The 24,417-nt window shown below is 41.1% G+C and overlaps 1 protein-coding gene across 2 annotated transcripts; it reads right to left on the bottom strand.

Moving 5' to 3' along the window:
* Positions 1-1,595: 1,595 nt before the first annotated feature.
* Positions 1,596-23,802, bottom strand: loxl3b (lysyl oxidase-like 3b). 2 transcript variants are annotated; one of them, XM_068717577.1, is made up of 15 exons: positions 23,393-23,802; positions 19,911-20,282; positions 19,140-19,303; positions 17,318-17,535; positions 10,681-10,888; positions 9,795-9,975; positions 6,889-7,043; positions 5,997-6,167; positions 5,258-5,413; positions 4,522-4,681; positions 3,958-4,201; positions 3,370-3,485; positions 3,055-3,191; positions 2,482-2,593; positions 1,596-2,368 (listed from the first exon to the last, which is right to left on the bottom strand). In XM_068717577.1, the coding sequence occupies exons 2-15, from the start codon at positions 20,272-20,274 to the stop codon at positions 2,295-2,297; spliced, it is 2,460 nt and encodes an 819-aa protein (XP_068573678.1). In that variant the 5' UTR covers positions 20,275-20,282; positions 23,393-23,802; the 3' UTR covers positions 1,596-2,294. The 2 variants fall into 2 exon arrangements, with proteins under 2 accessions (XP_068573678.1, XP_068573677.1); XM_068717576.1 differs by lacking the exon at positions 5,258-5,413 and having other exon boundaries at positions 23,393-23,801.
* Positions 23,803-24,417: the final 615 nt, after the last annotated feature.

The following is a 24,417-nucleotide window of genomic DNA, read 5'->3' as shown; positions in this document are numbered from 1 at the left end:
ATACTTGGTGAAAATACACACCTGTGTTGTTTTCTCTCTCTCCTTGAAATTACTTCATTTTTTATCTCCACAGTGCTCACGTCACATTAACAGGAAGTGTAAAAAAATAAATAAGAGTCGAGAAAATATACATCAACACTCATTTTACAAACATTAAACAAACAATAATCTTGTCATTAAAGCCAATTTTAAATTCTTCATCCATATCTCTTTAAAAATACAATCAGTTCTAATTGAGTGTGTGGAGTTGAGCTGAAATACGGTCATTGACAGACAATTTTTTAATTTTTTAAGTAATTAATGAGTCATTTAAGTCATTTTTTCAGTTTCCTCAATGTGAGGATTTTCTGCTTTTTCTCTATTTTATAACATTTTAAACTGAATATTTTTCTCTAGATGTTTGAAGATGTTTCTTTGGTCTTTAGGAAATACTGATGAGCCTTTTCCACAGTTTTCTGACATTTTACAGCATAAGAAATTCATTTCTTAATAAAATAATTTACAGATTAATGAAAAGAAAAGAAATAAAAGTCTGATTAGTAATTTTCTGAAAGATAATTAGGGTTTGTATGTATTCTAGTGGTTTTATTCTGAGCATCCAGCACTGTTGGGACTCCCTCTGTGTACTGACTTTAGTGTTAAACATCATAGGATGTGACCCGAGTTGCCGTAATGCACGCAGGTAATGTGATCGGTAACTGAGGTTAATGGGATTGTTCAACCGCGGCAGCGAAGGCTGGGATTACAAGTAACACGACACAGTAGATTGAGATGAACTCAGATTAGCAGCAAACAACTGGCAGCTGTTCTCCGTCACGATCGCAGTCACTGCATCCAGCTTCTACTCAGTGGTAAAGATTCTTTCATTCATTTAGAGGTAGATCTGTAAACCAATTTGTTAAAAATTAAAATCCAGTCAGTATCTATTCAGGCCTACAGGGTCAATTCATCCTCAGCCTGATTTAAAGAGGAAATCTTTTAACGGCTCCACAAATAGCAGAAACGTTTCCCCAAACTGCTCATTCATCAAATGTGTTGTTGCCCAGTGAGTGAAGAAAATATAGGCTGTAAAAAAAGTAAATATTGGTCTTATAGAGTCAACTGGAACAGCAAGAAAAAAAAGGATTAGAGAGATTGTTATCGTGGTAAAAAAAAATATATAAATATTTTTGGAACCCCAAATTATGTATTTCAAACTTTCCTTTATTCTATTTTTCTTTCTTTCAGGTTCTGGATGACTTTTAAAAAGAAAGTATTCAAACAAAACAAGGACGTAATCAGATATATTTACATACATATTTTCTACAATATTTGTTTTATATTTTTATTGTTCATTTATGTATTCTATATTTATGTTTCTGGACGTTTGCAGTACTTGCTGTTATTTATATTTTCTCTGACCACGTTTATTTTTTATGCACCAATACACCAAAACACCAAAACGCCATCTCCTCGTCTGTGAAAACCTGGTTCTGGTTCTGAAGACGAGTCGTGGTTAGAACTGGTCACGAGCTCAACATGTGGAGAGCTTCCCTAAACCTGCCAGGATGTGACTTCACACAGTTTCTATTAAAATAAGTCTCTCAGATGCAGCATCACTATCATTCCTCTCCTTTTTATTCGGTGCAGCGGGTGAGATTACATCAGCATACATACAGACATTCATGAGGGTATTTGTAGGTTTATTTTTGCCTGATAACATGTAAGTTCTGACCCTAAATGACTATTAATAGTAACACACAGACTAAAGCTACAGACGGCTTCAAACTGGTCCCAAAGCACCTCGATTTTAGCAATAAATACATTCACAAAATATTGTAACTCCAAAACCATTTCTGTGACCAAGACGGCAGAAAACTGAACAGTAACTGATGTGAAAACCTTCAACCCCGAGCGAATGGTCCAGGTGGTGTTAACTGATCTGAGGCAATGGGACAGTCGGTATGAAGACCAGTAGGACTCTCACAGAGCTGCATCTGTTCCACTTCCTGCCTCAGTGTTAAAATGTGCTACAGCTAACGCTAACAATCGCAGGTAGATCTCAACCTGCTCGCTTAAAAAAAACAAAAAACACAACACCTCATTCATAACTTGGATCATTCATAACATTCATCGTGGTAAAAATATAGCTCACATTAGACTGAGAAAAGAGAAACACTTGAATATTCAAGTATTACATAAAACACATTCAGGAGAAATACTGTTGGCTTCTTCCAGGACTCCAGATCATACGTGGGGGAATGCATTTTTGTCGCTGTTTGAGCTGGTGAAGTGTGTTTTTATTAAAACCTGGATTATGGAATCTGGTTATTGAGCTGCCCGGGGTATTTCTCAAACCTCCTCTCTGCCTCCTCACTGAAGGCGTCACCTGTAGGGATTAAAAACAAAAGGATCACAGTTCAAAACAAAGGTTTGAACACACGAGGTACATGTGACGTGAAGCAATCGGGTCGTTTTTAGTGGTTCTTTTTGACTGGTTACCAATGTGGCAGTTATGGAGCCAGATTCGATGTCCGTCATATTTGCAGTTACATTTCATGGCGTTGTTGGTGAAGTCGCTTTCAGACACTTCCTGATTTGGATTGATAACAATCTGAAGGGATCAGAAACATAAAAAGGAGCATTTTTATAACAGAATAGACAATCACATACATAAAAAAAACGCACCAGGTAAACCCCTTCGTGGTTAAAAGCTGGTGTTTGGAAATGAACTGCTCAGTTTTGACAGGATTAATGAACTTGTATTGAGGTTGTTGTGGTGAGAGGAGGGTCTCGATTCATGTAAACAGAGTTCCTGAAGTATTTCCTTCAACAAATAATATGTCCCTCTCCAAATACTCAACACACTTCACCGAACTATACAAAAGGGAAAGTTCCCCCCAACAGACCTTTTCCCTCCAAAATCATCCTCCCCGAGAAAAATGAAACAAACGTACTAAAAAGTGAGGAGTGCAGAGTCTACTGTAAATAATAGTTGACTGAATGTTGGTTTTGGATTATATCCACACACTTATATAAGCAAATACCCCGGGTTTCCTAGATCTACATGCTCACCTGCAGGATGTAGTTTCCAGGTTTGACGTCTGTGATGTCGATCCACTGGCAGTCGATGTCGTGTCGGTACAAATCCCAGCAGCCCACAGTGATGCCCTGATCGCCGAAGTTGGCGCACTCGTAGCGCTTAGAAACACCTGGGAGGCAAACAGATTCATTGATTTTAAGATGCATTAGTGAATCCATCACAAAGTATTTCACAATGACTCTTTGAGTCAGAAAGTTCCTGTATCTTTATTATCACTTGTTTGAACAGGTAAGAGAGCTGAGATGGTGTCTGCTACTCTATGACTGGACTCTGTGGGTCAGACTCACCCTCTTGACAATCTGTGTCCTCCAGACAGAAGCTGGCCTTGTGGCCCTCGGCCACTCGGGTACCGTTGGCGTTCAGCAGATCATAGTGGGTGAAAATATCCATGCTGTGGTAGTGGCTGTAAAAGACAGAGAACACGGTGTTAATGACGAAACACTTATTCATTCCACACCATTCAAAAACAATACTTTAAAAAAAAAGAGCCGTAAAGGTCCCGTGAAGCGAATGTGACGTTAAGGTTTTCTTCAGCTTGTTGGCGTATTTCTGGACTTGATCACATGTTTTAAAATCTAAAGTGTTCTTGATGCCACAGAGGGCAATATGTTTCAGTGAATACTAGAAAGGTGCTCTAAGTAGAGGGCAGATTTTAGTGCATAAAATAGGAACACACAAGATATGAATTGTTCTGTTGGGCTGGAATGTAAGCTGATGTAGATTTATGACAAAATAATGTCACCGCATTGATGTAAACTTCATCTCTTTGTGTTTTTCTTCCCCACTGAGACAGATGAGATTACATAACCGCACCATTAAAACTCCAGTGGGTCTTATCCAAACAGCTGATTGAAGTTGATGACAGACGATATTACCCGTGGCAGGCGTGCCAGACCCACGAGTGGCGCCCAGCCTTGGGCTTGAAGTCGGCCCGACCGATGTTGTGGATCTGGGAGGAGAAGCGCAGCAGGCGGCGGTGTCCGTAGGGCCAGTCGGCCTTGGCCGCGGACTTGGACAGGCAGTCCTCCTCGGCAGAGCAGTAGAGCATGTGCAGAGGGCGATCCTCGATGTAGACCGTCTGCTGGACCAGAGGGGCGTTCAGGACGAGGTCAGAGGTCGCTGCGTAGAGGGGCGGGCAGTAGGATGAGGGTGGAGTTTCACTCATTTAAATGTTTCTTCTCGTACCACTTGATGCTTCTATTCCATTAATGCAAATACAGCAATTTTGTAATAATGCGCTGGAATAAACTACCTAGCGATTAGAGTTAAGAACAATGATATCGCTCATGATATCAGTAACAGCTAATGGTTTGATAACAGCAGTAGGTCAAAATGAATCATTTCTGGCTGCTGTTTCTGGATTCTGAGTTTCATTATATGCAGATCAATAACACATGCGTGTGATTGTCCTTTCCTTTCCGCTTGTTTCCTTCACTCACTGTCAGAACAGATGACTCCCGCTGCAAACTTTGCCGCCGCTTTCTGGCAGCTGACCGTTTTGTGATGCTGGCACCGACTCAGAGACATCTCGTTCCCGGTGCACTTCACGCCGCTCATTATCATCTCCGTCACGTTACTGCTGTCCCAGTACCACGTCTCCTTGGATGGGGGTTCAGACAGAAACAAAAACACGCAAAACGGAAAAAACAAGCACAGTGCACCGATCAGGAGAGAGTCGTCCACAAACGGAGCTGCAGAGAGTTCAGGGAGATGTTCTGACAAACACTTGTTCATGACTCGTTTTTGGTTGCGGTCTGAGGACACGGTGCAAAGCTGAGTTTATGATCACTGGAGGACAATAACTCATTATGTGATTCAATAATCTTACTGGATTGTAATAATAATTGTGATACGTTTAAAGTATCTCTAAATCAATCAATTCTTTTTAATTACCCAGTATATTTTAATCAGTTTTTAATGTATATATTAAGATACTTTGATAAGCTTTGCTTCTCTGTTCCCTCAGTCTCTACAGGAAAAGTAAAAACAATTTAGATCTCAGACTTTTATTGGAATAATTTACAGGAATATTCAAAACTAGCCTTATTTCTCACATAAAATCAAGTTCCTCCTGCTTCTCCTGTTTAACTTTGTAACTTACGTTTCCCCTTTAAACAATACATTCGTTCAACATCTCATCGAGGAGCAGACGTCTTCATTCTCTGGTCTACTTACAGTGACGGCATGCATGGAGTAGCCGAGCCCTAGCTGCCTGCAAACCACCATGGCTTCCCTTGTGGTCCAGCCTGTGCTGCACACTGTGCCCCACTTGGAGCCAACCTGAACCTCCACCCGGCCCTCATAAGTGGTCCGGCCTCCCGCTATCCGGATCTGCAGAAATGCCCTGCTGGGAGTCAGTGAGGGGGAAACACACTTCCTGTCCGGTCTCTGAACTGTCTGGGCTGAAACTAACGCCTGCAGTCGCACAGTCCTCCGGCGGTGGAGGACGCCTTGTTGAAGCGGTGCTTTGGTTAGACTTCTCTAGGCCTGGAGAGCGTCAGCGTGGTTTCCAGATGAGGCCACCGCTTGGCTTTAGTGGCGAGTCGCTTGTTGAGTTTGATTAGAGACTTCATGCGAGTCTTTTTTGAGAAAAGACCAAAACGGTTTCATGATCTTCCATGTAGGAAAAAAGAAGCTTCTACTCCATATGGAACTTATAATGTACTGTCATTAATACTTCAAGAATATTCAGAAAACACAACTTAGCATATGTTTTAGGAAGATATTAGAATGTGTTACCGGATCTAATAACAAGTATTAGTGCTGCCTGACCAGAAGTATTGATCATATTTGATGTCTTGACTGTATTGAAATGAAGTGTTCATGACAGTATATTATATTTGCATATGTCAAATATACCAAAAGGCAAACCGGCTGGTGAAAGCAGCTCTGCTCGGTGGTGTTAATAACCTACTTGCACGCCCTGGTTAGCGTAGCCCAGGCCCAGCTGCCTGCAGACCACTATGGCCTCCTTGGTGCTCCAGGTCTCTCCACAGATCAGACCCCAGCTCAGCGTCCCGTTAGAGTCCGAGCTCAGCACCTCCACGCGGCCCTCGTAACGGGTCCGCCCTCCCGTTAGTCGGATCTGTGTGCGGGGCCGAGGGGGTTAGAGAGCACAGAGCAGAGCTAGTAGATACACAAGAGCCGGGCTGGATGAAAAAAACTCTCATCTGTTACAAGTTCTATTGGTGCACATCTTGATGGTGACATGGTTTACGCGTCATGTGACCCGAAATTGAAAAGATGAGCGTGAACCCTTGCAGAGTTTTTTTCATCCCACTCAGTCCGTCCTCAATGTGTATCTACAGGAAACACGGAGGAGTATCATCTGGTGGAATATGAACTGCACAACCAGAAATACTCTGTGATAAGAGGAAATCACTGCTGTCGCAAAAAAGAAGAAGAAGAAGAAGAAGAAGAAGAAGAAGAATGAGGTCTGAGTTGGTTTCAAGCAACTGAATTCATTTGGAATACACATGACTGTTTTTTGGGACAGCAGTGAAGAAGTATTGGTAGAGAGTGAAAATGAGTATCAGCTCTAAAGCTCACATGTTAGGGCAAAACCAAAAAGACGTTTAGAGCAGCAAAGAGCTAAATGAATGGATAATACAACAAAGACTATTATTTCACATTATTCAGAAGAAAGTCTGATGCAGCTAACCAATATTCACCAATGATTTACTTAATTCCTTGTGCTATCTGGGGTAATAAATAGTATAAAAACAGTATAAACAGAATCAACTTTTCCTCGAGTTAACAGAACAGCTTTAAGAGGAATCATTGCAGTAAGAAGGTTCAGCTCTGACCGAGTCCTCGAGTCCCATGTGGGGCACGTTGCAGCGGACGGCAGCGTCCTCCACGTGCTGACAGTCCTCTGAGGTGATGTTTTTAAAGGGGCAGTTCCAGATGGACTTCTCCTGGCCGAAGCACTTCACCTCGTTCATGTAGATGGGACCCATTCCTGCACAGACACACAGACACACGGACAGAAAAGCAGCTTTAAGGTTAAAGAAAACAGACTTGTTGTTGGATTAGTTTGAAGTTCTGCGAGAACAGGATGAGGCAAAGTTTCTCTCCACTTCTATATTAACAGTTGTTTGAGGAAATAATACATTTAGAGCTTCTTTGGATATCAGCAATTACACATTTTCCAGTTAACCTTTTTTCTAGGAAACCCAGAATCAACTGTTATCAAATGACAAGTCATCAAATTACAAAATTAAGAAAATAAGTCGTCAGCAATCGCACTTGATTCCATACAGAACTGGTAGTTATGGAGTCCAGCCTTTCAAACTACATATAGCTCACTTTTGAACCAGTTTGCTGAGCATGCATGTTCTCTGTCAGCGACACCCTGGTTTACATTCACCCTCTGAACTCTCACTCCGTCACTACTAAGACACAGCACCATGAGGCGATTGTATCAGGACATTTCCGGTGGAAGGAATTCCTTCAGCCGTGACGTTTAGGAATGTTTGTTGGATTAATTCAGCCAGGTGGAGGTCTTAACGTCCCTCTGAGCACAGAGAGTCTCCTCGAACGACTTCCTCTGTGGTAGGAATCATAACGTACACACACACACACACACACACACACACACACACACACACACACAAGAAGACATCCCCACCCAGCGCTTCTGAGAACTGCCTTTCAAAAGACTGCTTGTTTCTTCTTTGGTGGAATCTGTGGGCAGTTTACCAAAAGAAACTACACACCACCTCCATGTTCTAATGACGAACACACACACACACACACACACACACACACACACACACACACATATACACGCAAGGATAAATAATTTAGCTTCATTCACTAACAGTTTTGTTTGGTTAGAGAATAATTATTCACAGCAATGTTTCACTTCCTGCGTTCTTCTTCTTGCTACAAGTATTATTTTGTTTTTACAATATTATTAAAACAATTCTGTGAGTTTATCAACTGTACTTTTGCACCCTGGGTATGTAACTGTTTAGTATGAAGTCATTTATGTCTTAAAATGTGTCCAAAGTAAGTAATACTGCAAGGGACTTGGTTTGAAAGGTTGCCTTTGTCCCTCATACGTGTCCACTTATGAGGGAATATGTTTTATGAAAAGGTCTTTAGGGTGAGATGTGCTCACCAATAACTAGGAATTATATATATAATTAAGGTCAAGTTGTCTAATTTAAAACAGAGAGAAAAATATAATAATATAATATAATTCTAAAATATGAGTGTGTGAGTGTCTGACTTAGAACAGAGCTATTTAACAAATGAGGAAGTGTAACGTCAGGATCGTAGTGGAGATTATACACTAAGTTTTGTCTATTATTGGAGTAACTTGTTCAGAAAATGAGCCGCATGTTTGTTTTCCGTGGTGGCCGTCTTTCTTTCATGTGTTTTATCTTTGTTTCTTTTCTTTCGCCTGTGCACAGAATTCCTGAACTTATTAAGATATCGAGGAATCTGTGCAGGAATGCGCCCTCATCACCGGAGATGACCTGACGGATAAGACAGGCTGCAGATGGACGGCTGATGACTGACGTCTTCTCTGAAGACAGGTATAAACACAACCTGTCTCAGGTGACGGGTTTAAAGGGATTTAATGCAAAGCACAGAATCGACTGGGCTAACCTTAAAAAAATAAATAAAAATTACATGAAATAAGGATTATGTGGCGACAGGATTAACATTATTATCATGAAGGGCTGTACCCAATGTCCTTTCTTTACACTCAGAGGTTCTATTGAGGTCTTGGAATGAAGTTTCAAATGTCTATCGCCTCTTTTATTTGACATCGTCTCACAAAAAAATGGAGAAAAAAAACGATTTTGTTTTATTGTGGCTCTAGAAATGTAATGTATGGTGCTGTTAGATTGCTGCTTCACCGCCTCGTTCATACAGGTGTTGCATCTGCACAAACTTCCCTATAAATGCAGGGTGAACCTTAAGACCAGAGGTCTTCAACAGGGGGTCCGCGACCCTTACGGGGTCCGCGGAGGTACTGCAGGGGGTCCGCGAAATTTGGGGTTGATTTTTTATTTTTTATTTTTTTTCCAAACATGAATCTGTCCATTATTTTAATAGTTCAGCATTGTCTGCAAGATAACAGGTATGTTTATGCATGGCAGTGGTACTAATAGGCCATCACTCATTTTCGTTTGCACATTTATGTTTAAAATAAAAACGTCAATTTGAATAGCTTGTATGCATGATCATCATACAAGGTGTGTTCATAAATGGCAGTCCCTACTCACTGTACCTTTAAAATAAAAACATGAAGATATGAACCTGTGTATTATTTGAATAGCTTAGTATTGAATGCACAATAACAAGGTATGTTAATACATGGCACTAGGCCCAGTTTAATTAATATAAAACACAATTTTATACAATATATATAGTCGGCTCCATCTCTCGATCAGTTTGGGGGTCCTTGGCCTGAAGAACGTTGAAGACCCCTGCTTTAGACCCTTGTAAGGGATACAGTGCCAAATCACACTAAGGTTGAATATTAAAATACATATTAGATTAGTGTATTTGGCCTCCTCTCAAACAGGAGGTGAACTACTTCCTTTTTCTGAAGCGACAAAGTGAAAAAAAGTATTCTTTATTCTGGACTTAATAGCTGAGAATTGTCAGGCTTGTAATAACCTTTACTGTTATTTGAAACCTCTTCCTTTCATCACCGACTCATTCTTTTTCGTCACAGAGTGTTTTAACTTACCTTGTCCCATGCGGCCTCCAGTGAGCGCCTCCTTGGCGCTGCCGAAGCCGACCTCCCTGCAGACGACGCTGGCCGACTGCAGGTTCCAGCGGTCGTCACACACGGTTCCCCACTCGTTGTCCTTCAGCACCTCCACCCGACCCTCGCCCACCCTGGCACCTCCCTTCAGCCTCACGTTGCTCTAGATCACAAGCAGACACATAAAACTTTAAATTTAGTTTATGTCTATGTTTTACGTCTTCTGAGCAGCCTGGAGGGCGGTACCAACAGTAATGTGACCAGGCTAGTACACAGCCTGCTCTTGGGTAATACGTTCTAATAACTGTTTAATGGAGCGATCTCTGAAGATCTGATACAGAACATGTTGTATCCTTAATTTAGACTGCTTCAATTATTAACAGATATAAATATTTCACTTTCTATATACTGTATAATGACATATATTTAAAGAGTTTTCATATTTCTGTAATGGAGTCTTATTTTAATTTAATCTACCTCCATTACTCAAAATTAGAAATTTAAATGTGCTGCTCAACAGAGTAATGAAGCTATGCTATGCTTCAGTGACAGGCTTTAAATGAAGTAAATGAACTACATTTATCTATCAGAACATGACCTCCCATAGGCCTTTCTTCACACTTTACATTTTGACATGTCGTAGTAGGAAAAGCACATTTATAAATAACCAATTATCGATGCTTAAATTCCATTTAGCTGCTTCGGTTTCAGGGTCATGGTACTGTCCATGCTAGCTTACCATCATGACTTACTGGGACACTTGAAGAGAGCGGAGACATTTTTAATTAAATTAGAAACACCTGTGCCTTTTCCTACTATAACAAGTCAAAATATCTGCTGAGAAAAAAACATTTAAAGACTACTTTACCGAAGTTTTAAGTTTCTTTTTCAAGCCGGTGTTCTGAACGAACAGCGGCCCCGGCATGCAGCTGACGACGGCCGCCATGCCGCCCTCGCAGGAGGACGTCGCGTTGGGCTTGCTGAACTCCAGCGGACAGGCCGCCAGGTGAACCTCCGTGCCCGTACACGCCACCGAGTGAATGTGGAAGTGGTTCTTCTGACGCTCCAAATACAACCTGCGGGGAGCGGAGACGAGGACTGTGGTGACGGAAACATGAACTGTGTCCCAAAGCCATACTTATTATACACAGTATGTATATAATCATCATAGAATATTGTTTAAACAGTTGGTTTAGAAAAACATAAATGTGTTGGAAAGCTACTGCCAGTTAAATCATCGAGTGTGAAGTTTTGACATTATGCTGAGAATTAATAACAAAAAAAGACCCAACAAATGAATGAATCACTAAAAAATGAGGCAACATACTGTTCCTTATCTACAAAGCTTTGTATATGAAAATGTTGTGAGTTTGTTTCAGGTCATTACAACATGCACAACCATCAGCTCATGTTACAGTAAGAATTACAGCATTTAGGTTTGCACAAACTATCACAGATATCGTCTCCAATTATAAAAACATGTTGGACAAAAGGATAAAAACTCAGTAGTAAAGCCAAATAATAAGTGAGGCTCACTGTATAAATTGAACTTGCAAAACCATTAATTAGAGGCACTGTTTGACTTTTTAGTAAATATGCTAAACTACTTTTTTTTTGCCACGAGTAACTCATCTGTTCAGACTGCATCTTGGCCCATAAAATGAAATCTGTATCTCTTATCGTCTCTAAATGTAGAACCTGAAGTAGATCACATTTCTGGGGTTGGACCCACATGGTCCAATGCACTTCCTGTAAGTGGCTTTGGATAAAAAGCTAAATAAATGTAATGTAATGTTATGAGTGGGAGGAGAAGATTGATACCACTATCATGCATGTACAGTAAATATATTATGCTAAGCTAAGCTAAACTGGTATCAATCTTCTTATTTAACTTAAGGGAACAAGCATATTTCCTTTTCAACAGAAAATGTTTCCTTATGATCAAAAATCCTTGGAATCGTTTGCATAGTTTTAGGACACATCAGGCGTTTTAATTCTGCACATTCCAGTACTTTGACTAAATATTCACACAACGAACATCGTTTTCTGACTTTCCTATCAGTTTGAATGACGTGTGTTTGGGTCTTTTTTCCCCCGACTGCTTGAAATTTCTGTTCATCCTCAGATTACCTTTTGCCAGCGCTGCTCTGTTTAGACTTAGCGTTAGCGTTAGCTTTAGCTTTGGATGTCTGCCTGCAAGGTAAACACGGGTTAGACGGCACAGTCAGGAGAACACGAGCGGACAAAGTGAACAATCACAGTAACAACAGTTACATGACGCACAAACAAACTGTAGCTACGCTGCTCAAAAGGATGTGTCTCCTCCAGCATGGTTGTCTATAAGAGTTGTGAATACATTTTTATATATAGTGTTATATATAAGACACACAGACTTGTTGGAAGTGACACATCCCTTTTAGATGCATGTAAATAAACACAATTATGACCAAGAATTAAGTTAAAATTTGGAGATTCTGCAGTTAAATCAACACGGGCTCATATTCACTGCATGGCCAAAAGTATGTGGACACCTTTCTACATACTCTTGTGTACTTCATGGCATCTTAGTTCCATTTGATGGAACATGATTTTCCCGGTTTGGTGTGGGAGAAGTGGAAGTGTTTGGTTGTCCGTATACCTTTGACCACATAGAGAATGACACGTAAAGCATGATCATTAACATGTTTGTTAGTACTTGTAGTTCTTCTAAAGTGATTTTGTTTGACGTATGGCATTGCTGTTAAATCATAGAGGTCGGTTTAAAAGCATGATATTAAATATTAATATCATGAATCACACACAGTCTTTGTTAATCGGTTCTTCAACGTTCTCAGTACTGCAGTTTCATTTTGTGAAACACACCTCAGATATTTTGCTACTCTGGTCCAGAACCGAGTCATTTAGAATCTGCAAATTATTATTATTATCTTGTTTTAACATATCAAGAGATAAGGAAATGTGGCTCCAATACAACAACAAACCTGAAAGTGGTTAAACCCGATAGTTGGTTTTGATCTTTTCGTGAATATTTGTTGACAATAAAGATTATATAGAAAGCTCAGCTTATCAATTTAGGCCGTGGTTCTCAATCTTTTTCGTGTTGAGGACCCCTAAATTCATACACATTAGGTCACGGACCCTCATTTGATAAGATCCTCGCTTCAGGGACCTCCATCCGAAAAGAGTTTGGTTGTTAGATTTGATTAATTCTATAGTAGAATTAGACAGAACTGTGGAGGAAGTGAAACCTATGATCAGATTAGTCACGCTTACTTACATTTTAGAGTTGATTAAATAGTGAAAATGAACTATTCCTTGACCCTTAACCCTTATTTTTTGGGGACCCCTTGAACTCCACCTAAAGGACCACTGCTTGAGAACCACTGCTTGAGAACCACTGGTTGTTTCAGGTACATTTTTGTCGGGGTCTCCACACCACAATCATCATAAGAAAATGTTATTTTTTATTGGATATTCACTGTAATCACTTGGTTTGATCTCCTTAGAGCACCTACTTGACGTCACTTTATAAATGGTGTCACATCATAACTGTGGTCCTGCGTGGTAAACTCTAGAAGGCGAAAACAAACGCTGAGAGTTATTTGCAGATTCTACCGGACACAGGTGGGTTCTTGTCACGTGGACTCTCACGTGAGACTTTATTTTTTTTTTTTTTTGTTGAAGAACCCAGAATGAAAAGTTACTGACCTCCTGGATAAAGCATGCCATACTGTAATGAGGAATGGGATTTCCAGCTGCTGCATTAGAGGACTAATCCGTGGAAAAATGAATCTCCAGTAACTGACACAGCACAGATTAAAGACATATTTCTCATCAAAAAGGGCCTCGAATAGCTTACATTATTATAAAAAAAACAATTGACTTCATGTTGAGAGCAAAGAAGTAAAAATTTTGTGCATTTACTGCACTTACAATCCATTTGAATTTGTCTTTACAATCTGTGCCATGTCAGGGGAAATGTGAAAAATAAACAGAAATGACAAGAAACCTCCACACAACCACGAGCTTCAGTAGGATAAATACAAAACTACAACCCATTCACATGCTGCTCATCACCACAATACGATACAAGAAAGAGGGCAACCAGCTGGAGACGGGAGCTACATGGTTGTTGTCTACGACCGACAGGAAACCCACTGTCCCAGCTACAGAGTGCAGACGGAGGGTTTTCCCGGGGACAGAGTACCTTCCACCGGCTGAAACACTGATCTTTGGCCTGGAGAGCGTCTCAGCTGCTCGCTTTTTCAGACGTCTGCAACAGTGAGACAGCCAGAGTCCATCACATACAGGAGAGAGACTACATGCAAACACACACACACACACACAGGCTGCATGTACAGCACACACCAACTGTCTCTGAGCTGCGCACACACACACACACACACACACACACACACACACACACACACACACACACACACACACACACACACACACACACACACACACACACACAGATTTCTTTCAGGTGAAGTATCCTGGAGGGTCAGAGGTGAATAACATGTCTGACATTCCTCCAGACATCAGTATATTGTATTACAGACTTCAGGTCACCAAGGTACGATCACGGAGCTATTCCAACTATTCAGAACTATACTGAACTACATCGCCTCATGAATACAGAGTATCTCTGGTACTGGCTGGTAATACCATAGCAGTCCAGTGACAAACTAGACAATTAAACCTGTCGGATTTCTCTTTAATACTGATTCTAAATCACTTCAGGGGATTTATTTTTTAACCTAAAACGTCTCCCATAAGTTTGTTTAGTGCTTTGATGTCATCATAGACTTCAGATGTACAACTGAACCCACAGAGAATCATGTGATTCTTCACTTTTAGTCTGATAAATGGAAATCAGCAAGCCTGAAGTTTTCAGCTACAACGATGTGAGCTTTTCTTAAACTCAAACATAGTGTCTCCTCATAAGAAAAATCCCTAAATATGTACGTTAATTTGAAATGAAATGGAAAAAGTTTGGAATGAGATCGGGAGAGAAACGGTGCTACAGGAGAGCAATGCTCAGAGTTTGAAGACGGAGAAATAAGAGCCAGCACTCCCTTCATTCACATGTTGCCGTTTGTATCGGCTGGTATCAGCAATCCTGATTACATTCTCAACTTCTTGGCATTTTTTTGGCATTAGAATGGTCAAAAGTTGCGACTGGCAAATAGTCTCAGTAACTGAAGTAAAAACTAAACCTGGATTGGAGTGTGAAAGGCTGGTTGTCCATCTTCAGCCCGTCCTAAATACATACAATATAACCAGAAAGACTTAAAAACGACAGAAGCACAGAGACGGCACAGAGCGACTTGACTCCTCCTGAGTGCAGGTTGGCTTCTCTCCAGTCGTTGTTGTCTGTTCAGTATGCGACCTCCCTCCCTAAAAGCCGGATCATTCCTCTCAGCCTTCACACATGTTTGAGAGAAAACACACGTTTCCCCTCGTACAACTGTGAAGACATCTGCAGGGGATGAATAATGTGTGCAGTCATACTGGAAGAACAAACTGGGGGGGGGAAGAAAGCGGAGGTCTGAGAGTTCACCAAAGTCTTTTCAGTTGAGAGTCCATGTTGTTTTAATTTGTATAGAAAACAATGTCAATAGGTTTAAAATGTTAAATGTATTTGGACCATTGTTGTCCAGTAAGATTAGTTGTTTTTAACCCTCTGTGCATGCATTTAAGCCGTTAAATATTTTTATTCAGGGCTCAAACAATTAGACGATTCATCACTAAGTTGTAACTATTTAAAGAAATGGATTGATCGTTAGACATTTATCAAGCAAAAATGCTAAAAGTTCCTTGTTACAGTCTCTCAGTTATGAGGATTTGCTGGTTTTCTATTTTTTAAATCATTGAAGGCTGAATGTGGTTTGGTACTGTTGGTCGGAAGAAAAAACAACCGGAAGACATCACGCTTTAGTAAATTGTTATGGAATTTTTCACAATTTTCTGTCATTTTATAGACCAAACAACTATTTAGGAAAATAATTAGCGAGTAAAAAAATGCCCCAAAAAATTAGAAAAATGGCGATCGTGAGCTGAAAACAAAGGTGATGTCTTTAAACGTTCTAAATTTTAAGATGAACAGACCAAACGACTTAAAAATGCTCAATTTAAATAATGTGAATCATAAAAAAACATCAAATCCTCACTTTTGAGCTTTATATTTTGGGCTGATTAATCAAATTAAAAGATAAATCCACACTTAAGTCTGTTGCCTGTTAATGTTCTGAACTATCTGGGCCAAACAAAGCCCTGCAGGTGTAAAAACACGTGGGAAGAAACACGCTGGTCGATGCTTTTCCATCTCTGCAGGCAGTTAATAACCAACTTCATCAACAAAGCAATAAACACAGAGCGAGAACATGAAATATGTGACCCGACCAGGACACCATAAAAAAAAAAAAAACATCCTCAGAAGGCAGAAATATGACACAGAACAGAACAATCAGAGACTCGTGTGCTCGATGCAGATGGAAGAGAAAGTCTTCTCGATCACGTCCACCGTAAACAGTAGTCCCTATAACATCCACTCTTTACCCAACAAAGACTTACATCCTGCTTGCGGTTTGGTGTAAATGTTGCCACTTTGCTTTACAGACTAAAACCACAGGAATGTCAAACAGCAGCTGCAGCAACAATCCCTCACTGAGTGATGGAGAAAGTTACAGACACTTTGCTAAGTGGCCTAATTCCCACTAGTGGTACCGGGAAGCAAAGACGGATCTGCATGTTTTAATGGAATATTGGTTAAATGTGCTCATGTTTAGAGACTGCCTATATCAGTTTTTAAGAAACAGTTTGACATTTGGGGAAATGCTCTTATTGGCTTTCTTAGCGAGAGTCGGACGAGAAGATCAGCACCACTCTCACATCTGTATTATCTGTCTTTATTTGAGCTTTAGAGACTGGAGATGGGGGGAGAGAGAGGGAGGGGTATGATGCCACAAAGGCCCCAGGGATGGAATCGAACCCGGGACGTTGTGGTAACATGGCATGCACTGTAACCGCTCGGCTAAGAAAGGGCTAAGGCTAGCTTAGCTTAACATGAAGACTGGAAACAACAGCTAGCCTGGCTCTGTCCAGAGGTAACAAAATACACCTACCAGCACCTTAAGAACTCACACATGAAATTATATTTTCAAATACGTACAAAAACCAAGTGTGAAAACAACAAAATGTGGTTTTCTGGTGGGTTATATACCAAGCTAGCTGTTTCCATCTGTTTCCAGTCTTTATGCTAAGCTAACCAGCTGCTAGCTGTAGCTTCATACCTACAGTAACAATTTGAGTTGTATCAATCTTTGCAAGAAAGCAAATTAGCGTATCTCCAAAAATACTGTGAAGACGAGCTGCAGTCTGTTTCTACCAAATGAAAGACTACAGATTTGTCTTTTTTTATGATTTCTGCCTAAATAGTTGTAAGAGGCAGTCGAACCAGAATCAGATTATACTGGTTGAAGTCAAGCAATTCTACTTACTTGTAGAAGTTCTTGTTGACCTTCCTCTCATGAGGGAATCCCAGCATGCCGCAGACCACATGTGTGTTTTTGATCGTCCATCCCAGGTCGCAGATCTGCGCCCAGCCGTCTTTGTACTTCACCTCCACCACGCCCTCCGTGACGGGCGGCTTCTTCCTGGACATGGCGACCACGGGCCGGAGACGCACCTCCTCTATCTTGTTCTCATCCACTTGAGTCTGTTAATTAAAACAATTCCAGATTTAAAATTTGACAGAAAACTCTGACTCCTGTTACTCATCTGCACCTAAATCGTAATAGGAATATCCATATACAGAAAAGATGTCTTCCTCTTGTCTCTAATAGTGTAGATTTCTTTAAAATCTATAATGATGACAGTTAAATGTCGTTAAGAGGCTTTAGTTTGCAGATAAAAAGGGTTGTTTTCTTTATAATGATCATACTGACACACATATGTTCGTCTCTTTAAGACTCTTGAATGAGAGGAACAGACTAAACAATGAGTCACAGCTGTTACGGAGTGACTTTGGGTCCAAACAGCTCACACGGGGTAAACGTGACTACCTCTTGATTGCCAGCTTTGCAATGAGTCACTTCCTCTGTGGTTTATTTGGAAAAGAAAACCAGGCCTGTGGTCACACATTGAAGTCTGGACGCCACATTTGACTGAGCCCAAAGAGGGAGAGTAGCTATGCCTCTGACAGGCCGCCCACTTATGAAACGCTTATGAAACTTTTTTTCATAAGATCCTTCTATGTAACAGAGACGCCTCGTCCAGTCATTCAAGCAGAGTCTGCGGAGGACGAGTCCCCGCTCTAACCTTGTTCACCTCGGACCAGTCGCTTAAAGAAATGAATATCCAAAAAAGGACAAACGGGAAAAAAAACGATGACCTGGCGGAAATAGCCGGAATCCCACACGACAGTGTTTTCTTTAGATTAAGATTCCAAGGTTCCCTCAGTTCTACATCTGTATTTATCCAAAGAGGTTTTACTGAAACACTGTGCTTCACATTCAGCCATCATTCCCACCTGAGTGGTTTGCACATATTCTTAATTGTGTGAACAACATCCTCTTTGTTTTAAACACTCTACAGCTCTAAAACAGATATATTTAACATATTTTTTAATTGTAAATGACTATTTTATATCTATGATTCTTGACTTTTGGGTTCATTTTTCCTCTTTTCTTTTACTGTTTATTGTGACCGTTGCGCACCAAAATTTATTGTATGTAAAAAATGTATTTGGGAAAAAAAAATGTACTCTTATTCTGATGTAATGAGTATCAGTTCTTTGAAATTAGGTGTGTAACGATATGAAAATGGAAATATTGATATCATGTCTTCCTTCCCAAACGCCCCTCACACAGATGAGTAATTAATTAGCCCAAAAAAAAGACAAAATGCACAATAAACATATGGTGATTTCATCCTTAAACACTAACTGTGAGTTGCTGCTGAAGGAGTGGACAACATCACAACAGAAGAAGTTTTACATCTGACCCGGTGACCTGAGTTCACAACCCCGCCGACGATCAGTCAAAGGACCCTTCATGTGATGGAGGGCACGTCAGCTTTACCGAGGAAGCTCCTCACTCACTACGTCAACAGGAGGGCAACATATATGGAGAGCCTGCTGCTTTTACCAGGCTCAGACACATGGTAAAGAGAATCAACACCATGTGTGTGGCAGCTCCAGGGCGGAGAATGTCTTCCATGTGGGTTGAATCGTATAGTCTATAGGCTGTGGAGCCCAGTTTTATGGCCTTTTAACAGCTTCTAAATTAACGTTATCTTTACTGCAACAAAATTACAACTTACGTCAATAACATTTGAATCCACGTAGCCGGGGATCCTCTCGTCTTTGCACACGACCCCGGCGTCCTCGTCGTGAGTGCAGTCGCTGTTGCCCCAGCCGCGCGACTTGCAGAATTCAATGCTCTTCTCACCGCCGCTGCACTGCACGTTGTCCAGCCAGATTTTACCTGAACAGGCAGCAGACTGTTAGTGTGGGCCCAGCACACTCCCCGGCCTTTCGGAAAGTGTATCTATGCATTTATTCATTTAGTGCGAGCACTTTAGGACAGTGCACATTAATCAACATTTCAGCTCAATGTAAATGTGCCGAAGTTAGCAAGAAAGCTAATTTCCCTCCGTAGTCAAAATACATTTAAAACTGGACACCACCATGAGCTTCTCTCCTTTAACAGAAACATCAGGTTGGTGAGTCTCTGTGGGTTTCATTGTGAAGAACATACAGACGGGTTTTGTTTAAACATAAAGAACTGTGTCATCAGCGTACATTTGAATGTTGACAGAAGGGCAGACTAGAGGCAGGTCAATAATGTACATGCTAAACAAAATAAGGCCCAGTATTATCAGTAGTAAGTGATCAGTCCAGGCCTTGAAGATACACTTTTGGTGCTCTGGGAACTTATGGCAGCAATCTCTCCACAGTCGCTCGAATAAAAGAATCGACTAAATGTCTCAAATGTAAATGTAGTCCAATATGTTTTAAAGTACTCTGAATAAAGATGAGGGGTTCCAATTTTCCCATATGTGATACCAAACTGTGTATCAAGTGGCTCTTACCTTGGCCCTTGCCGTATTTGGCGCTGTGGGTCCATCCCGTGGCCGAGACGAAGCCCAGTTGGCGACAGAGCACGTTGGCGTTGTGTATCGAGAAGTCGTCGTCACAGATGGTTCCCCACTCCCCCTTGTGGAAAAGCTCCACCCGACCCTCGTTGTGTTTTCTTGGGTATCCAGACAGCCTGACCTTTAGCCGTGCGGTCTGGGACTGGGGGGACGGGGACGGGGACGGCGTGGGCGATGGCGAGGGCGTCCGCGTAGGTGTCCGAGTGGCTGCGTTTGGCGTCGTCTGGGCCAAACAGCAAGGTAACCACAACCCAAACAGAAGGCTGAATGCTAACCGTTGCCTGCGTCTTGACTTCTCCATTATTTCAGCTGCACATGAAGAAAAGGAAAAAGAGACATGTCTAAATATTATATAAGTACCGTTTTGTGCTATTCTGATACCAGAGGGAGGCCTTTGAGCAACCCAAGTTTTAGTTGTCCCCCCAAATGTCTCTCCGGTCTGCCCAAATAGACTTCTGGTAACACTCTGGGCAGCCCTGGTGCCCCCTAAATGATACCCTGAATGTATCTTATAAGTAGCTGTAGCTAAAACCAAGAGGGTTCCCACAGAGGAGCTGAAAATACAATACGCACATGGAAGTACTGTGAGGATTGATGCAACCGTGGAGAGCTGCTCCGGCAGTTTGAGTCAAACCATCTGGTGAGTGTTGACTTCCCTCAGATGTGGGGAGGAATAACAGGGAACAGTGTTGTTGGAATATGTTTCTATGATATCAACAGCTGCTGTTTTGTAGCTTTTGTCCATATTTTCCCCCACTGTTGGCGAGCTACTGTTCAGTTTTTATTGGGCAGACATCCCTGCCACTCAGGACATTTTCCTCCGGGTTGATATTCATTCATACTTCTTGATACAAGCCTCCTTTTCGAGACAAAGTGTTCACCGTGCTCTCTGAAACATTCCTGTACAGCGATGCTAACATAGGCCTGCTATTGATAACTTGACAGCTACACTCCTTCTTTGCTTTTAGCGAGTGGTGGGTGGGTGGGTGGGTGGGTGGGGGGGGGGGGGGGGGGGGGGGGGGGGGGGGGGTTGTTCCTCCAGAGACACAAATACAGTAGTGTGATGTGTTGGTACAGAAACCACAAACTTAAGGTGCCCTTTCCAAAACATGTCTGAGAATGACTGCGTCGTCTGAGTCCAATTTCACGGCGTATGGAAGGACACACACGTTCACACGAAGCCTTTAAAGGCACAGCCACTATGCTTCAACTGAAGCTTCTTTTAAGGATTTCTTGTCTTTATGGTATTGTTGATGGTAGAGATCAGGCATACAAAGGAGGAGGAGGAGGGGCCAAATAAACAAAGATACCCAGAAAGAATGAAACCAAACACAGCTTAAAGGAATACTCCAGCAATTTGAGGATTAAACTCCTTTCTTACTGCGAGTTTAATGAGCTATCAGTGTTTGTGCTAAGCTAGGCTAAAAACACAGTTATAACGCTGATCATACGCTGGATGTATTCAACCAAATCCTGATGAGAGGGCAAAAAGGTGCATTTCACATAATTCTGTAGTATTCATGCGTTTCATGTTCAGCATTTTTAGAAGGGAAAAATCTCGTTAACGTACGTCACTCATCCGTCAAAAAATGCCTGAAAACCATCACACGGTGATGGGTGGTGATGGGTGGTGATGGATGATGAATTTGAAGGCCCAAATCCAAAGATAGATAGCAATAAACACACTACACCACCATGACTTCACTTCACCACCACGAAGCTAAAGGCGAATGACGCTTAGTCGTCTCGTTAACCTCATTCCAAGCTCCGAACCAAAAACCCATTCAAGAAACCCATTGACTTTGAGACGAGGGAACAGGAAGTGTAAAAGTGCTGACTCATTCCTGCTAGCGCTCTATAGACGAGGACACGAACAACAACCATTTCAACTGGAAGAGACAAACGAACACCTCCTCTCTGTGGGTGTATGGAATCCTGGGAAATGTAGGAAAGTACCAAATGAACGTTGCATCTGTTGAGCCAAACTGTGTGGAACTATAATAATGTTGTTAACTGTCTGTTGTAAACATCCATCACAGTTAACAGACTGCCATCTGTACAGGGTCAACCTTTAATCACAGTTGGGGGTTCGATCCCCGGCTATTAAGTGGGTGAAGTATATTACACACAGAATATTAAAGATTGATTTGGTCGCTATTGTTACAGGAAATCTCCATCACACACCATTTCTCTTCCCATCTCGCCCCCTTCACTGAAGCAGGGACTCTCCATACCAATGTGCACATGGATCAGGTCTTGTGAAAGGCTAAAATCAACCAGCAGCAGCAGTTCTCCGCATCGGCGCATTTCTTTGCTTCAACATACGGAACACTTTGGTCATCAGAAAGTCTTTGTCGAGAGAGAGAGAGACACACATTCCCACCAAAACAAACACAAAACTCTCTGATAAGTTCACCAGCAGAGTTCTGTACCTCGCTGTGCTTCTGTAGACTGAAACAAAAATGCTTCCGAGGCAACAGAAACTTGTTTTCCTGTTGACCTCAAAGGAACTTTGTGAAACTTTACGTCTAAAAACGAGACAACGTGAGACGGATGAAACTGCATTAAAGAGGAACACTGAAGGATAAGACAGGTTTCAGTTTTAAGAAGATCAGGAAAAAGGGAAACTAAAGTTCTTAGAAATTCTGAGAAAGTGCAATTAGGGTTTGTTGGCTTTCTGATCCCCCTGCTTTGTAAAGATGCAAATCTCAAACAATAACACAGAGTTGTAATCTTTTCCAAACTCAACAGAAACATTTAACACTTTCTACTAAGGGACCCTTTAAAAGCTGTTACGTCTTTTTAGCTCTTTAAGACATCAGGAAACCCAACTGATGCACAAATGTATCACTTATATTCTGGAAAACAACTGCAGAGCATCTGGACCAACAACTTATATGAGTTTAAAACCCACAGACGTGATGGGTTATCAGTACGGAGTTATTAATGCATTGAGAACATTGATTACTAAATATAAAACACCATCAGAAAGGATTTTACAACCCAAATGTGGCTCTATATATATACGTGACCTACAAAGCATTAGTATAAACTTCATTTTTCGTTAATAAATACAGCTGCAGCTTATTTACCCTTTGTGAGTGTGGCTTATGAGGAGGTTTCAGGGCATCACAGCAGATATTTTGGCAGCAAGGATTCCTGTGAATACACTTCTGACTAGTCAATATTTGGCTTTGGGAACACATCTTGTTTCCTGTTGCAGCATTCCTCACATTTTTTTCCATCTCCAATATTCAGCACCCTAAAAGTGAAAGCGTTTGTTGTACTAGTACACATATATATATATATATATATATATATATATATATATATATATATATATATATATATATATATATATATATATATATATAAATATATTACGAATAGGGCATGATTAACAAGCACATCTGCCTTACCTTATGTGTCCAGTGTGGGGAGGTTATAACTGTTCCAGTGGAGAGGGGCTGGGTCTTCAGTTGTTTTGGTGATTCCAAGAAGTTCACAAACTGAATCCTCCAAAAGTCAAAAGATGAATAAATATCCCAGAACTGGTGCTAAATCATCTCCTCCGTCAAACGCGGGTCCAATTTGCAGGGCAGTGGTCCATCGAGCAGCCAATTACTCCTTCCAGCGGTATTGTCTGTAAATTGCCAGCTGTGCAGCCGTCACTGAGGATGAGGATGAGGAGGAGGAGGAAGAAGAGGAGGAGGAGCAGCAGTGGGCTGGCTTTATTCCCTGGAAAGACACTAACTCATTCATGGGTGGTTCTGTAACAGGAGGTCCTACCTTGCATAACGCCAAAAAAAAAAAAAACACGTGAATTTCACTTATGTCACATAAGATTTACAACCTGAACATATCTGCAAATAACATTATTGGGGAAAGATTTTGTCTGTAAAATCAATACAACAAATACCCTTGTATTGACCTGCAGTTTAAGCAGGTAGCTTGGGCGTTAAGGGGACTAACATTCAATCTTATTTGTCCAATAAATAAATACCTTTCTGGTGAAAAACATAGGATAGCATAAATATGTTTTAACAGTATTCTTCCCCCTAACTGTAGCCTTAAAAAAAATACAATTTGGCCTTTCAACAAATCTTTAATTTGAAGGAATAATTCGACTTTTCGGTTGGCATGTGAACGCTCGCATGCTAGCCAGTAAAGCTAAATTAGTTAGCTTGCTCATTAGCAACTACGTAAATAAGCTAACCGCACGTTCTCTTATAGTTTAATGTGATGTTGTAATAAGCAGCTCTTCGTTTTTGTTTTTAACTGTAACCCTGTAACGTGTGATAGAGGAATACCGAAGGCACAACAATCGTGACTGACTTTTAGACCCATAATGTCAAAAAACGTTCACCGCAGATGCTCCTCTCGTCAAACCACTACGACACTTTTATTGGCTTTTCGGCAAATCACTTACGGGGTTTCTAGGCGA

The sequence above is a fragment of the Cebidichthys violaceus genome, unplaced genomic scaffold (genome assembly GCF_023349555.1).
Source record: "Cebidichthys violaceus isolate CVI_PGR_0920_01 unplaced genomic scaffold, fCebVio1.0.p SCAF_22, whole genome shotgun sequence".
NCBI lineage: Eukaryota > Metazoa > Chordata > Actinopteri > Perciformes > Stichaeidae > Cebidichthys > Cebidichthys violaceus.
The sequence above is the reverse complement of the archived record's forward strand: the minus strand, read 5'-3'. Positions and strand labels throughout refer to the sequence as shown.

Excerpts from the sequence above, each read along its gene's own strand:
- loxl3b (XM_068717577.1), bottom strand. The coding sequence starts at position 20,274 with ATGGAGAAGTCAAGACGCAGGCAACGGTTAGCATTCAGCCTTCTGTTT. Across the intron at positions 4,202-4,521 it reads GGGAGTCATCTGTTCTGACA|CGACCTCTGACCTCGTCCTG; the intron begins GTGAGTGAAGGA and ends CCCTCTACGCAG. Across the intron at positions 2,369-2,481 it reads GCTCCATAACTGCCACATTG|GTGACGCCTTCAGTGAGGAG; the intron begins GTAACCAGTCAA and ends TAATCCCTACAG.